The following is a 12,072-nucleotide window of genomic DNA, read 5'->3' as shown; positions in this document are numbered from 1 at the left end:
TGCCAAGTCTATTGAAAGAAGAAGAAGAAAAAAAAGAGTGGTCATTGAAACGGATATGAGTTAATTGAAATGCCAAAGAAAAACATTATAATCCTTTATAACCAGCCTTATCTAATTTATTTAAAGAGTCTTAACATAAACTTAGTTGAGACACCTACTTTAAAGCACTAATGGGACCCAAGACATTAAACAGTAGAGAAGTGGCTAGCTTTCCCAAAACTTCAACATAGATGTGTTATATATTCTCTTTTTCATTTTCTCCTTCTCCTCCATGAGAAAAAAGACAAAAAAAAATTTTTTTTTTTTTGAGTCAGGAAGCATCCAAGATAATGATGGTCTTCTCTGCTCTCAAAACTTCCTTCACACTTACAAATTGCACTACTAACTAGACAGGATCAATCAAAAGTCCTTGTATAACTAAACTACTTCCAACATCTGGCTACAATAGTTTTAGTTTATCACCCCCAAGAAAAATGTTTTCTCAAGGCAACAGAAAGAAAATAAAAATCAAATTCACGAAAATGCTTAAATGTGAAATCTCAAATTACAGGGGAGAAAATCAGGTAATAGTAAAATTACTTTTTACCAAATAGTAAAAATAAATAAATAAAATAAGTATTTCTATAGAAATAACAAAGGCTGTTTGTTATCTTTATCTAATATCCTGTAATATTGTCTCAATTCTGCCAACTCTATACTACTTTACTTCTGCTAAATGGGCTTCCCTTTGCCCTTAATTTGCAAAACTCTTCATGCCTTGGCTGTAAACATGCAAGACTTTCTCAGGAAGAGAGCTATAGAGAAAAGCAAACTAGTTCATTGTTTATATCATGAACAAACAAGGAGGGGACTGTACTTTTGGGAATATATCCCAAATAAGTAAAAAACAGAAAAGACTCCATTTATACCAGGATGTTTATGGTAGCTCCCCTTTTATTTTTTTATTTTATTTATTATTATTTTTTTTGTGAGGCAGTAAAAATGTGGAAACATTTTATCTCCAATATATCTTATCTCTACATGGTGTCCTCCATTAGATGGTGAGTTCCTGGAGAACAGAGATTTTCTTTGTACCTCAGGGTTTAGCACAGTCCAAAGCACAGAGTAAGTAAGTGCTCAACAGATCTTTGGTGACTCAACTATTTGGAGAATGACAGAGCAAATCGAGGTTTAGGATTGCAATGGAATACTATTGTGCCATAAGAAACAAAGAACAGGAGGAATTCAGAGAAACCAGGAAGTGGCCAAAATGAACTGATACAGAGAGAATTAGGCTAAGGAGAACCAGGATAAGAGAATCATAGAACAATAGCTCTAGTGACAATAATGTAAATGAAAACAAGATGAAAAGCAGCCAAACTCTGGAATGCAGACTAATTCTATAAATCAAACCCAATCCAGATAATAGATGATGAAATGCTCCTCCTTCTCTAGATAGAATTACATTCACAGAATAAAAAATGTAAATGGTAGGTGATATGCCAGAAATCATCTAGTTCAACCTTTCATTTTCAAAACTGGGATGCCAAGAGGAGTCATACATAAATGATAAGTTATTGACAGACTAGAACCCAAATCTTCTTATTTCTTATCTAAAACTTTGACTAATCTATATTATTTTCTTGCCCTGAGAACTCGGACTTCTGACAAACAGGGGTCATATAACACTCAATCATAAGCTCTTTCCCTTAGGGAGTATTTTCCCTCACATAATGATAAATGGTTATTTGGATCTCAAAGCTTCTGAGGTGTGGGGGCTGTAGTGCAGGGACTCAGTTAAATCAGGCAAAGCCTGGAAGCATTTTTGATCACAGAGAGCCAGGCCAATGAAATAGTTTTTTTATACACTTATTAAGCTTTGATGTGATTTTCTTCAAGAAAAAAAAATTCTTCCCCAAACCAAAAAGGTACCACTATTATCTCATTTGCTGCTATTATCCATTTCATCATGCTTGAAATTAAAATGTGTATTCTTAACATGGGTTTCTCTTTATAATAAGCATAATTCTTCAGTGTGGTGAAGCAAATATAATGCAGTCTTTGGAGCCACAATGATTCGAATTCTAATCCTTCAGAGACTTGGTAACTATTTGTCCTTAAGCAAGCCTTGTCTGTAAAACAGGGCCAATAAAAGCATCTATCGCACAGTAACAGTTTGTAATCTGAAATCTATGAAACTGTTTTTTTTAATGTTACAGTTTCAATATAATGTGTTTCTTTGTAATCCTATGAATTTTATTATATGAATTTAAAAACATTATTTTGAGAAGAGGTTCATAGATTTCATCTTTGACACAAAAAAGAGTTAAGAACTTCTCTAATGAGATAATGTGCATAAAGTATTTGGCAAACCTTTTGATTAATTTAAATGAAAATTATTTTTATTGTTATTTTGACTAAAAAATAAATTTAGCTTGTAAACATGTTTAAAGTATCCCAAAGTGGTAAAAGTCCCTGGATTATCTCATTGTTGAAGACAGATTCTTTTAATTATCTAGTGTTTTCTCAGTGTTAAAAATTCTAAATTTAAAAAGAGGAAAAAAAGTTGTTCTTCCAGTCAATCTCTAACTTCCTATTTCCTTTGCCTCCCTTATTTCTCCTCTCATTGTCACTCTATTTTAAATTGCAATGCTCTGTATGAGTCTGAGGACAGCAGATAGTATGTAACTTGTTTCCCCTTAGTCTACGATGAACTCATTTGCTCTATCATGAAAAAGCACTTTCTTGAAGAAAATGAAGGCTCCAAGGAGGAGAAATCTGATTTTACCACTCAGGAATACCATCAGGAATCTGATTTTAGCACTCCAGGCAATAAATCTGCCAAAGGCCATAATTACAGGACAGAGAAACCAACAAATAATTATGAATACACAGGAGCTCTTAAATCCAACCAAAAGTTACCATTTTCTCTCTATGGAACTTGTTCCCACACCAACCACATACCATTCTCAGATTGCCACCAAATCTTGAGGCGGTTTGGAGCAAATGTTGTAACCACATTTTCAATGAGATGACTATCAGGGTTGAATGTCTCATGGTAAGGATCCTGAGAATTGCATATGAAACATTTTTTGTCCTCCTGAAAAAAAGTTAAGTGGGTACATCAGTTGGGTGATTCAATCAATATTCTTTTTTAAAAAAGCAGAAATATTAGTGACAAATATAAATGAGCTAATATTATTTTTGTACCTAAAGTCATGTCTTTTCATAGCTGGTACATTTTTAAATTAAATAACAGCTGAAAATGCCGCCTCTCCTTGCAAATAAAAGTTCAAAAGTAGGACATGATTTCTACAAACCTAATTTAATTAGAATATATTTCTTGGCTTAAATTTTAATCCTACTAAATAACCTGAAAAGGCTTATTCAGTGGTACAATTCACAAATTGACTTTATAAACATATCAGACATTTGTTAGTAAGAGTGATGTTAAAAAAATAGCAATAAAAAATTAAAAAATTTCAATACGTGTGTGTGTGTAAATTCACAAATTTACATAGAGATATGGAAAAGCCATATGGAGTAAGCTAATGGACATTGTTGGGCTTGAAATCAGAAAGACTAATCTAGTTTAAATATGGCCTCAGACACTTACTAGCAGTGTGACCCTGAGAAAGTCGCTTACTCCTGTTTGCCTCAGTTTTCTCATTTGTAAAATGAGCTGTAGAAAGAAAGGGCAAACCTTTCCAATATCTTTGTCAAGAAAACTCTAAATGGGGTCATGAAGAGTTGGATACAACTACACAATAACAATGTAGACAAATATTAAACAAGTAAAACGTTTTTTAAAAAGTAAACTTTAAGAGGAATAACTTATTGGGCTTCTTGAGCTAAAGTCCACAGGAAAGCAAATCAATTAGAGGGGTGAGAAAGCACTGATTGTAAGTTGATTAGGTCTGCCTTGGAAAGTCAGTTCGTTTTCCAGGATTTCCTCAAAAGTAAAAAATAGAAGGGCTGGAATAGGTGACACCTGGAGTCCTTTTGAGTTCTGGGTCTACTACTATATGATGCTAGTTTGATAAGTCCTGGGAACTTCAGAAAAACAATAATTAAATTTTGTTCTGCTCCATTACCAAAGAGTTATGGGAACAGGAGAAGGAAAGCAAATTAAAACTCAAAGATAACTGAAATGGTGAAGGTAGCTTGGAAAGAGTTTATCCTCTATAGATAACTATTATTATTAGGTTCATTCTTGGAAAAGCCCAACATACAACTGGAATTGAAATTAAATTCATGTTCTAGAGTGGAGTACCACTGGGCCCCTTGATTTTTAGTTACCCTGGTAGCTGAGGCAAGAGTATTAAAGGTATAAATGGAAGAAGTGAGGTTTGGGGAAATGTTTTCTCTATCTTCCTTGATCAAATGTAATCTCCTAAAGAGTAACTGCCTTTTAGCAACCATACTGGTAAAATGGTTTTAAAAAATAAAAAAAAATTCACACAATTTCAAGGTTTACCATCTTAATTGTACAGTCTGACTCATGACTGTGACAAAACTTTAGGAACGTAGTCACTTTTTATTTTAGAATGGGATGGGAATCTGTTCACAGAAACCCCCCCTGCAACCGAGGAGAAGCTAGTTTATTTTTTCATAGTAAAACCAGATATGTCCCTAGGAAACTTATCTTACCTCAAATTTGCATGTTAACAACAAAAAAAGTCAACATCAGTTACACTCATTACCATGTAGTCAAGGAAATTAGTAATGGAGAACAATTACCAGAACTTTAAAAAAAGGAGGAGTTAATTATAGCCTCTCTTCTAATCAGGAAGTGGTCTAGACAACTCTGTATAAACCTGAAAACCAATGAATGGAGTCCACTTTACCACATTCTTTCAGGTCTTTGGAATGGGTTTTTTCTTCCTTTTAAAAGTCGGACATCAGTGCAAAGCTATAGTCATCTGTTTGTTCTTCTGAAGAGCTAATATGTTCTACTTAAGAGCTAATATAATACTCAGGTAAGGGAGGGGATTTCTCAAAGTAATAATGATAGTTCAGGATTGAATTTATTCTACATTTGGAACAGGAATCATTTATTTACTGTTATCCTCCACGTCCTTCTTTTTAAAATAATGAAAACAATTTAAATATTTTATTTTGTTTTTTGAAAATGTTAAGCTTTTAAAAAATGTTTACCTAAAAATGTAAACCCTACTGATGAAGAAACATGTTTTCCATCTCCTTGACAGAAAATTCAATAAAAAGATGGACTTCAATTGAACAACCAGGCATATTTTTGGATACAACTCATTTTGTTTTGCTTGATTCTGCAAATTTGTTATAAGAGATTTTTTTTTTTCCTTTTCCAATGGGAAAGGAAGAAGAGAAGGGTGGAAAAGAAAGAAAAAAATTAACTTAGAAATTTGAATTAAAATTTATAAATGAAAATATCTCTGAAATTTAAAGTTTGAGAGTGTCTTCAGAAGCAGACTTCAACTTTCTGGCTACATTTTTTTTTAATTTCTTGTTAGGGTGGGGTCCTTTTGTCTTCAAAGTATAGTATATGGGACACTTTTTTTGAAAAACAAAATAATGGGGTGGGCAGGTGAAATATTTAACTTTGGTGCGGGAATATGAAGAATAAATGAAGTATCAAATGCCCATGTCATCACTACCCTGTCACCATCTAAATATGAGTTGAACCCAACTGTGGATTGTCTTCTGTGATGAGATCTAAAGAAGGGGGAAGGAAAGTTTGTGTGAAATTTGGCAACAATGAAACTACCAGTCACTATTCACCTCCCCTGCCCCGCCCCAAATCAGATGTAAGGAGGAGGGAAGAGATTACTTGAATTCAAATTTTTTTTAAACTCCAGTTTCTCAGTGTTTCCCAATTCAGGGGAAAAGAGGCCAGGCTCTCTTTGCAGTGGGACAGGAAACATTAAGCGGATGCAACTGTGCAAACACATTGAGATGGGGCAAAAGGAAAGGCTTCCAGCCGTACTCTCCCGAGGCCCTCCCAGACCTCCAGCTTCCTATTTAGGTAACTGGCTGGCGGAGGAAATCTGGCCCTTTTAGTCCCGCGGACTATGGGATTCGCAGTCCGGTGAGCGCCGCCTGGCAGATCCCCAGCCTCACCTGGAGGTGGCTGACGATGCAGTAGGGCTCAGGTTTGTGCAGTCCGCACGTGGAGGTCACTGAGAGTTTCTGGGCTCGGCCAATAAGCAGGTCTCCCGTGGCTGGATAGCAGCTGCCCTCTGCACAGCCATAACTGTACTCGGGTTCTTGGGCGTGCACACAGACTCCCCAGAGAGCTGAGACTGGGGAGTCAGGCCCCCGATAAGCAGGCAGAGGTGAGAGGGGTAGAGAGGAGGAGGGGCGCACGAGAGTAAGACAAGTTAGAGATCGAGAAAGGAAGAAGGTACGGGAAGGAAAGAAGCATGGGGGGGGGGCAGACAAGAGGTGAGAGAGAGGAGGCATAAGGAATGTTGGGGTTCCGGGAGCAGCAGAAGAGTACAGACAGATGGACGGGGAGAAAGAAGTGAAAGATCGTGGCAGATGAGAGAGAAATAAAACAAGAGGTCAGCATTGAGCACCACCTTCCAAACATTCATTCACACACACTCTTTTGACCCCCCATCTTCCAGTCTCTGGGAAACAGCACTGATCTTGGAGAGACCCTGTCCCCACCAGAAATGATATTAATTGCAAACTCATTAAGTCGATTTGCTAACTGCAAAGCGCAAGGAGGCTGCGAATTTGCTCGCGTGTGTGTTTTCTAAGGACGCCCCGGGGAGCGCATTAGCACGTCTCCTTCCCTTAAGCCCAGAGAGGTGGATCTTTAAAAGGGTGGAAGAGGTAAAGAACTTCGCAACTTTCTGGTTAACATTTCGCCATAACCCGAAGAAGGAAACGACCGGCTAGCTGCTTTTTGGTACTACCCAGAAGCGAACATCAATCGCTAATTAAAATCATACGGGGCGCCAGGCTATTCCCAGGATAAGCCTCCTTCGTTCCGCTCTAAGCAGTTTCCCAGGGAAATAGACTACAGGAAGAGGGAGAGAAAAAGATCGCTCTCAGAATCCGAGCTCGGGGTTTCACAGCTCCCGCCGGGTAAAGGAGCAAATCCAGGAGAAGTAAGAGCTTAAAGGTAAAAGGAAGAGCCACGAGCGCCGAAGAACCCGAGTTCTGGCTGAAGTCTCAAGCTCTCCACGCCCAGGTCCCGCCGCCTCGCGGCAGCTTCCCTAACTGAGGGAGAGTGAATGGCATTTGAGAACAAACGCTTAATTTCTAACTCAAATTCCTCCTCCGATTCATTTCGATTCCCAGCAAAGCCTGGAAAAAGAGTTTTTCCCCCCTTTCTTTCCGCTCTCCTTTTCCCTCCCCCATCTCCACACCTAAGTCCACACCACCAGGTACGAGTCTTCAGAATTACCTAGGAAACCGAAAAGGTGCACCTGGAGTAATCCCATCTCCTCCCTTCTGCTGGAGGGGAACTGCAGAAGAGAGAAGGGAAAAAAAGCTGCTTGTGGATCCGCCTGCCTTCTCTCTGCAGAAGTGGGGGGGAAAGCAGAAGGCAAATTAAAAGATTAGAATGAGGGGGAAAGGGGTCGCTCTTCCCCCACCCCCCCCCCCACCCCTACCCGCTGCTTCCAAGAAATGGGAGGAGAAAAAAGAGAGAAGGTGGAAAGGGGAGTTAAAAGAAAGAGCACAGAAACTTTCTTACCCCAAACTCACAGGCTTCTTCTCCCAGCTCCTTCCAGCCCCGGAGCCCAAAGAAGGGAATTAGAAAGTTTAGCCCAGGGAGGAACAGAGGGAGGCGCCTTTGCTCATGCGCACACGCTGGAAGATGGGGGGTGAGGGGGCGGGCTGGCGGGTGGCTGAGGTCTTTGGAGAAGCTGGAAGGCTTGTAGTAGTGTTCCCACGTTGGAATGTTCCCCCTCTTACGGGGTTCGTGCTCATGCTATATGCACCCTGCCATGGGGTGCCCCAGCTGCCCCCTTGGAGCAGTAAGTTTCCGATCCAGTTTGTGCGCCTCGGAGGATGCCCAAGAGGTGAAGAGAAGCAGTCCGGGATAGGAATGAGTACTGTCTGGTCTAGGAGATAGGTCCTGGGATGAGAAAGGGGGGTAGGGGAGAAGACCTACCACGGACTCATCCATTTACATTTGTAAGAGGTGAGTCACTCAAACGAAACAAAAAACTAGTTGGAAGCTAAAAATTCCCTAACAAGTAACTCTCCCAGGGAGATTCTTCTTTACCTTTCTAGAGGAAGGATGGAGCAGGAAGAAGACAAAAGGCAGATAAATCTTTTGTTCCGTGAGCCAGAGAACATTTTTAATAACGATGTTATGTATAATTCTTCTCTTTTTCTATCAGACCTAGTGTCTGATATAGAAGGGCACTTCTGTGCACTTTCCTTTCTGTTCTTATTGCCATCATCCCAAAATGGAGCCTTTCCCCCATGCTCGGTGGATTACTGCAAAAGCCTCCATCAAGTCTTCCTGCCTACCTTCTCTTCTCTAATCTATTCATACAGATGTCAACCCTTCATTTAGAAACCTTCTATGGATTTTGTTTAGGGGGTAAAGTATAAACATCTTTACTTGACAAGCAAGACTTTCACCAAGCTGATGCCATTCCTTCCTTCCCTTCTTCAGCCTTCTCTTGTATATTACCCTCCATGCACTGTATGTATCAGCCAATCTGGATTTTCTATCCTTTTCTAAAGGCAATTGAACCTTCAACTCAGTGCTTTTGCTCTTCTTACTCCCCACCTATCTACATTTTCCTTCTTCCCAGTTTTACCAGTTGAAGTCCTAACCATCCTTAAAGCCTAACCTAGACACCACATCTGCCATGCAGGCAGAGATAGCGGTTGTAGTTAGTGATTTTAACACGTCTCCAGATTCACTTTTGTATTGTCATGTATGAATTATTGTTGTTTTCCCCCTTCCAGACAAAAAGCTCCATGAAGGTAGGACCATGTCTTAGCATCCTTTGTCTTATATCTTCCCTCTAATCTATGCAGAGTTGGTGCTTAGTAAAAAAACAAACAAACAAAAAAAGACATATTTATTTCCATTTTTAAAAGGTACTATTTACTGATAGCTAAAAAACAATCCAGATAATTGATGAAAATATACTTTTCCCTCAATTACTTGGCTATTTCAGTTAAAATGATCTTGCTAGTCTTTCTTGCCCATATCAGGTAAGTATATTAGTTCATTTCCACTTCTTTTCAACCCATGTTGACACATCTACAGGTAAATGTCTTTTGCTAATAAACTCAATAATTCTGAATTTCACTCTTTGGGAAGGGTTAGAAGATAAGCACTAAATCTGATTTCATTGGTAGAACTTATAGGAACTCACAGGAGAAGAAACTCCTTTCAGTGTAGATCACCTTTTCTATCACAAGTCCCAAGAAGTTACCCAAGTCACATGGCTAGTATATGTGAGAGGCTGGCTTTGAGCCCAGGAATTCTGGTTGCAAGGCCAGCTCTCGATAATCTGCCTTTTAAAAAGGGTGATTCTTGTGGATGGCACTTCTTCTCAGAACAGAAATGGCAATGGGGAAGATAGTGGATCATGGGAAAATCCTAATGACCAAGTACCCTCTGGAAGGATTATGCTTACCTACTGACCTTTAGCTTAGTCCTCCGAGTAGGTGGAGCAGAGTGAAGTGGATGATTTTCTCAGTTTGCTGAGTTGACCAAATTCTGCTACTTTATCCAAGGAGAGAATGAAAATTCATTTACATTTCATGTATTTTCTTTCCTCCTGCTGCATGTTGCTAAGGGCATTTGTGGGAAAGGTAAATGTCTTTTTTTTTTTCTCCAACATGAGTTGGTTTGCTTCTCTCTTCATTAATTATTCCGGAAGATGGTGTTGAGGGGATAATTGGTCAGTTTTTAACTGTGACTTTTTCTTCTGACCTAATTATTAAACTGCTGGGGTTGCAGCTGCAGAATGGGGTACAGGCTGGTTTAATTATTAAACAATACAGTCAAGCTACTATTAACAGAAAAGTTTCATTCATTTGTAAATGTCCATAAGTGGCTGTCTGGAGACAGCTAATCTAGTGATAAGATGTTAATTATTCACTATATCAACATTTTGCTTGTCTATTTCTCTCTTCCAATGACTATTTATAGGGATACTCAATTTGAGCATATTGAATACAGAGGATCATATTCCAAGTCAATATGGTGTTATTAAAAGAGAGAATAGTTCCAAGACTGAGAAAGACCAGCATTCAAGACTTGTCTCTGATATACTTGCTCTGGGACTAAGGATGCATCCTATACTCTTTTAATGCTGAGGCAACTCTCTAAGACTAAAAAATATGGATGAATCCCCCATCAGAATCTATGAAAGACTTCCCACACCAGGATTTTTCTATGCTGAATAAATCACAGCAGGAGACTAAAATAAACAGACAAAAGATCATGGCTGAACAAGTAGTGGTATATGATTGGAATGGAATATTCCAAGAAATGATAAGTCAATGATTTTAGAATAACATGGAAAGACTCGCATGAAGATCAAAATGAGTAGAACCAAGAAAACATTTGTATGCAATACCAACAATATCAGAAGATCAACATTCAAGACTTATCTCTGACAAATACTTGCTCTGAGACTGAAGATGCATCCCTTTCAATTCTGAGACAATTTTCTAAGTCTAAAAAAATATGGATGAATCCCTCTTCAGGATCTATGGAAAGAGTTTCCACACCAGGACTTTTCTATGCTGAATAAATCACAGCAGGAGACCAAAACAAACAAACAAAAGATCATGGCTGAATAAGTATTAGTATATGACTGGGATGAATATTGCTATGCTATGAGAAATGATGAATCAGTGGTTTTAGAAGAATATCTTGCATGAAGATCAAAATGAGTAGAATCAAGAGAACATTTGTATGCAATAACAATATTTTTTAAGAGCAATTTTGAATGACTGAGCCATATAACTATTGTAAATACCCAAATTAACTACAAAATACACATGAAGATACCATCTGCTTCCAGAAAAAAGTAATGAGTAGAAATATATGTAGAATAAATTTATATATATGCATATGTGTGTGTTTAATGGCAGGCATCTTTGAACTGTGGGAAAGAGGGAAGAACATTAAAAAAAATTGTATTATACATGTAAATAGAATAACAAGTGTTACATAGATTTTCAGTATCATACAATTTTTTTTATTATACTATGTTATAGAAATGCTTGTTCTATCCCATAAGTTAAAAAAAATCAAAACAGTTTGATTCTCCTGAATTGATCTTATTGCTGACATTGCAGTGGTATAGTAAAAAGAGTATGTTGGACAAGCTGCTTAACTTTTCTTGGCCTTGGTTTCCTTGTGTGTAAAATGAAGGGATTGAAGTAGATAATCTCTAAAATCCCTCTAAATTCTCAATCTATAATTTTGTAAACTTTTGATCTTGAGGATTTTACATGATTTAGGCTCCCAAGGTTGCATTTTACAGTTTCTTATCCTTAGACACGTATAATCACTAGTATCTTTATAACCAGCCTTAAAGGATAAAAGAAGGAAAAGAACCTGCCCTTGTTTCCAGAGGAGACCTTGACACATGTCAAGTTTTGGGGTGGGATGGAGTGGGACTGTTTCCTTATCATGAGGGAATTGGACTAAATAATCTCCAAATGAACTACCTGTTCAGTTTCAGGTGGTCTTATACTTTGCCACCACATTGTCAGTTGTGCCCTTTTTAACTTTAGTGTTTTTCCTTTACTGAAACTTCCACAAATCTTTGAGTTAAAAGAAATATATGAAATAGGTCACATAACATCTTATAAGTATTTGACAAAACCTCTGATGACATTCCTGACAAGTGATTATCCAGCCATCATTTGAAAGGCTGTAATGAAGAAATACCCATGGCCAAATCTTGAATTCACCTTTTAACTTTTAAATAATTCTAATAATAATTAGAAATGTTTTTCTTTATATCATGCTTAACTTGACTACTCTATAACTCCCATTTATTTTTCTTAACTCTGCTCTCTAGAATCAAGTACAGCAAAATGAATCCCTCTTCTTCAAGGCCACTCTTAATTGTCTGTGGGAAAAGCTTACCATATTGACTTCCCCAATCT

The 12,072-nt window shown here is 37.9% G+C and overlaps 1 protein-coding gene across 1 annotated transcript in view; it reads right to left on the bottom strand.

The window, feature by feature from the left end:
- The window catches only part of LAMB1 (laminin subunit beta 1), an 83,072-nt gene extending 75,328 nt beyond the window's left edge, over positions 1–7,744 (bottom strand). The window contains exons 1-4 of the mRNA XM_052001586.1: positions 7,667–7,744; positions 7,376–7,489; positions 6,079–6,260; positions 2,944–3,079 (exon numbers count right to left, since the gene is read on the bottom strand). Of these exons, the coding sequence (XP_051857546.1) occupies positions 2,944–3,079; positions 6,079–6,260; positions 7,376–7,412 (355 nt within the window). The 5' untranslated portion in view covers positions 7,413–7,489; positions 7,667–7,744. The remainder of the gene's footprint in view (positions 1–2,943; positions 3,080–6,078; positions 6,261–7,375; positions 7,490–7,666) is intronic.
- Positions 7,745–12,072: the final 4,328 nt, after the last annotated feature.

This window comes from Antechinus flavipes, chromosome 5 (assembly GCF_016432865.1).
Source record: "Antechinus flavipes isolate AdamAnt ecotype Samford, QLD, Australia chromosome 5, AdamAnt_v2, whole genome shotgun sequence".
In the NCBI taxonomy this organism is placed as follows: Eukaryota; Metazoa; Chordata; class Mammalia; order Dasyuromorphia; family Dasyuridae; genus Antechinus; species Antechinus flavipes.
The sequence above is the reverse complement of the archived record's forward strand: the minus strand, read 5'-3'. Positions and strand labels throughout refer to the sequence as shown.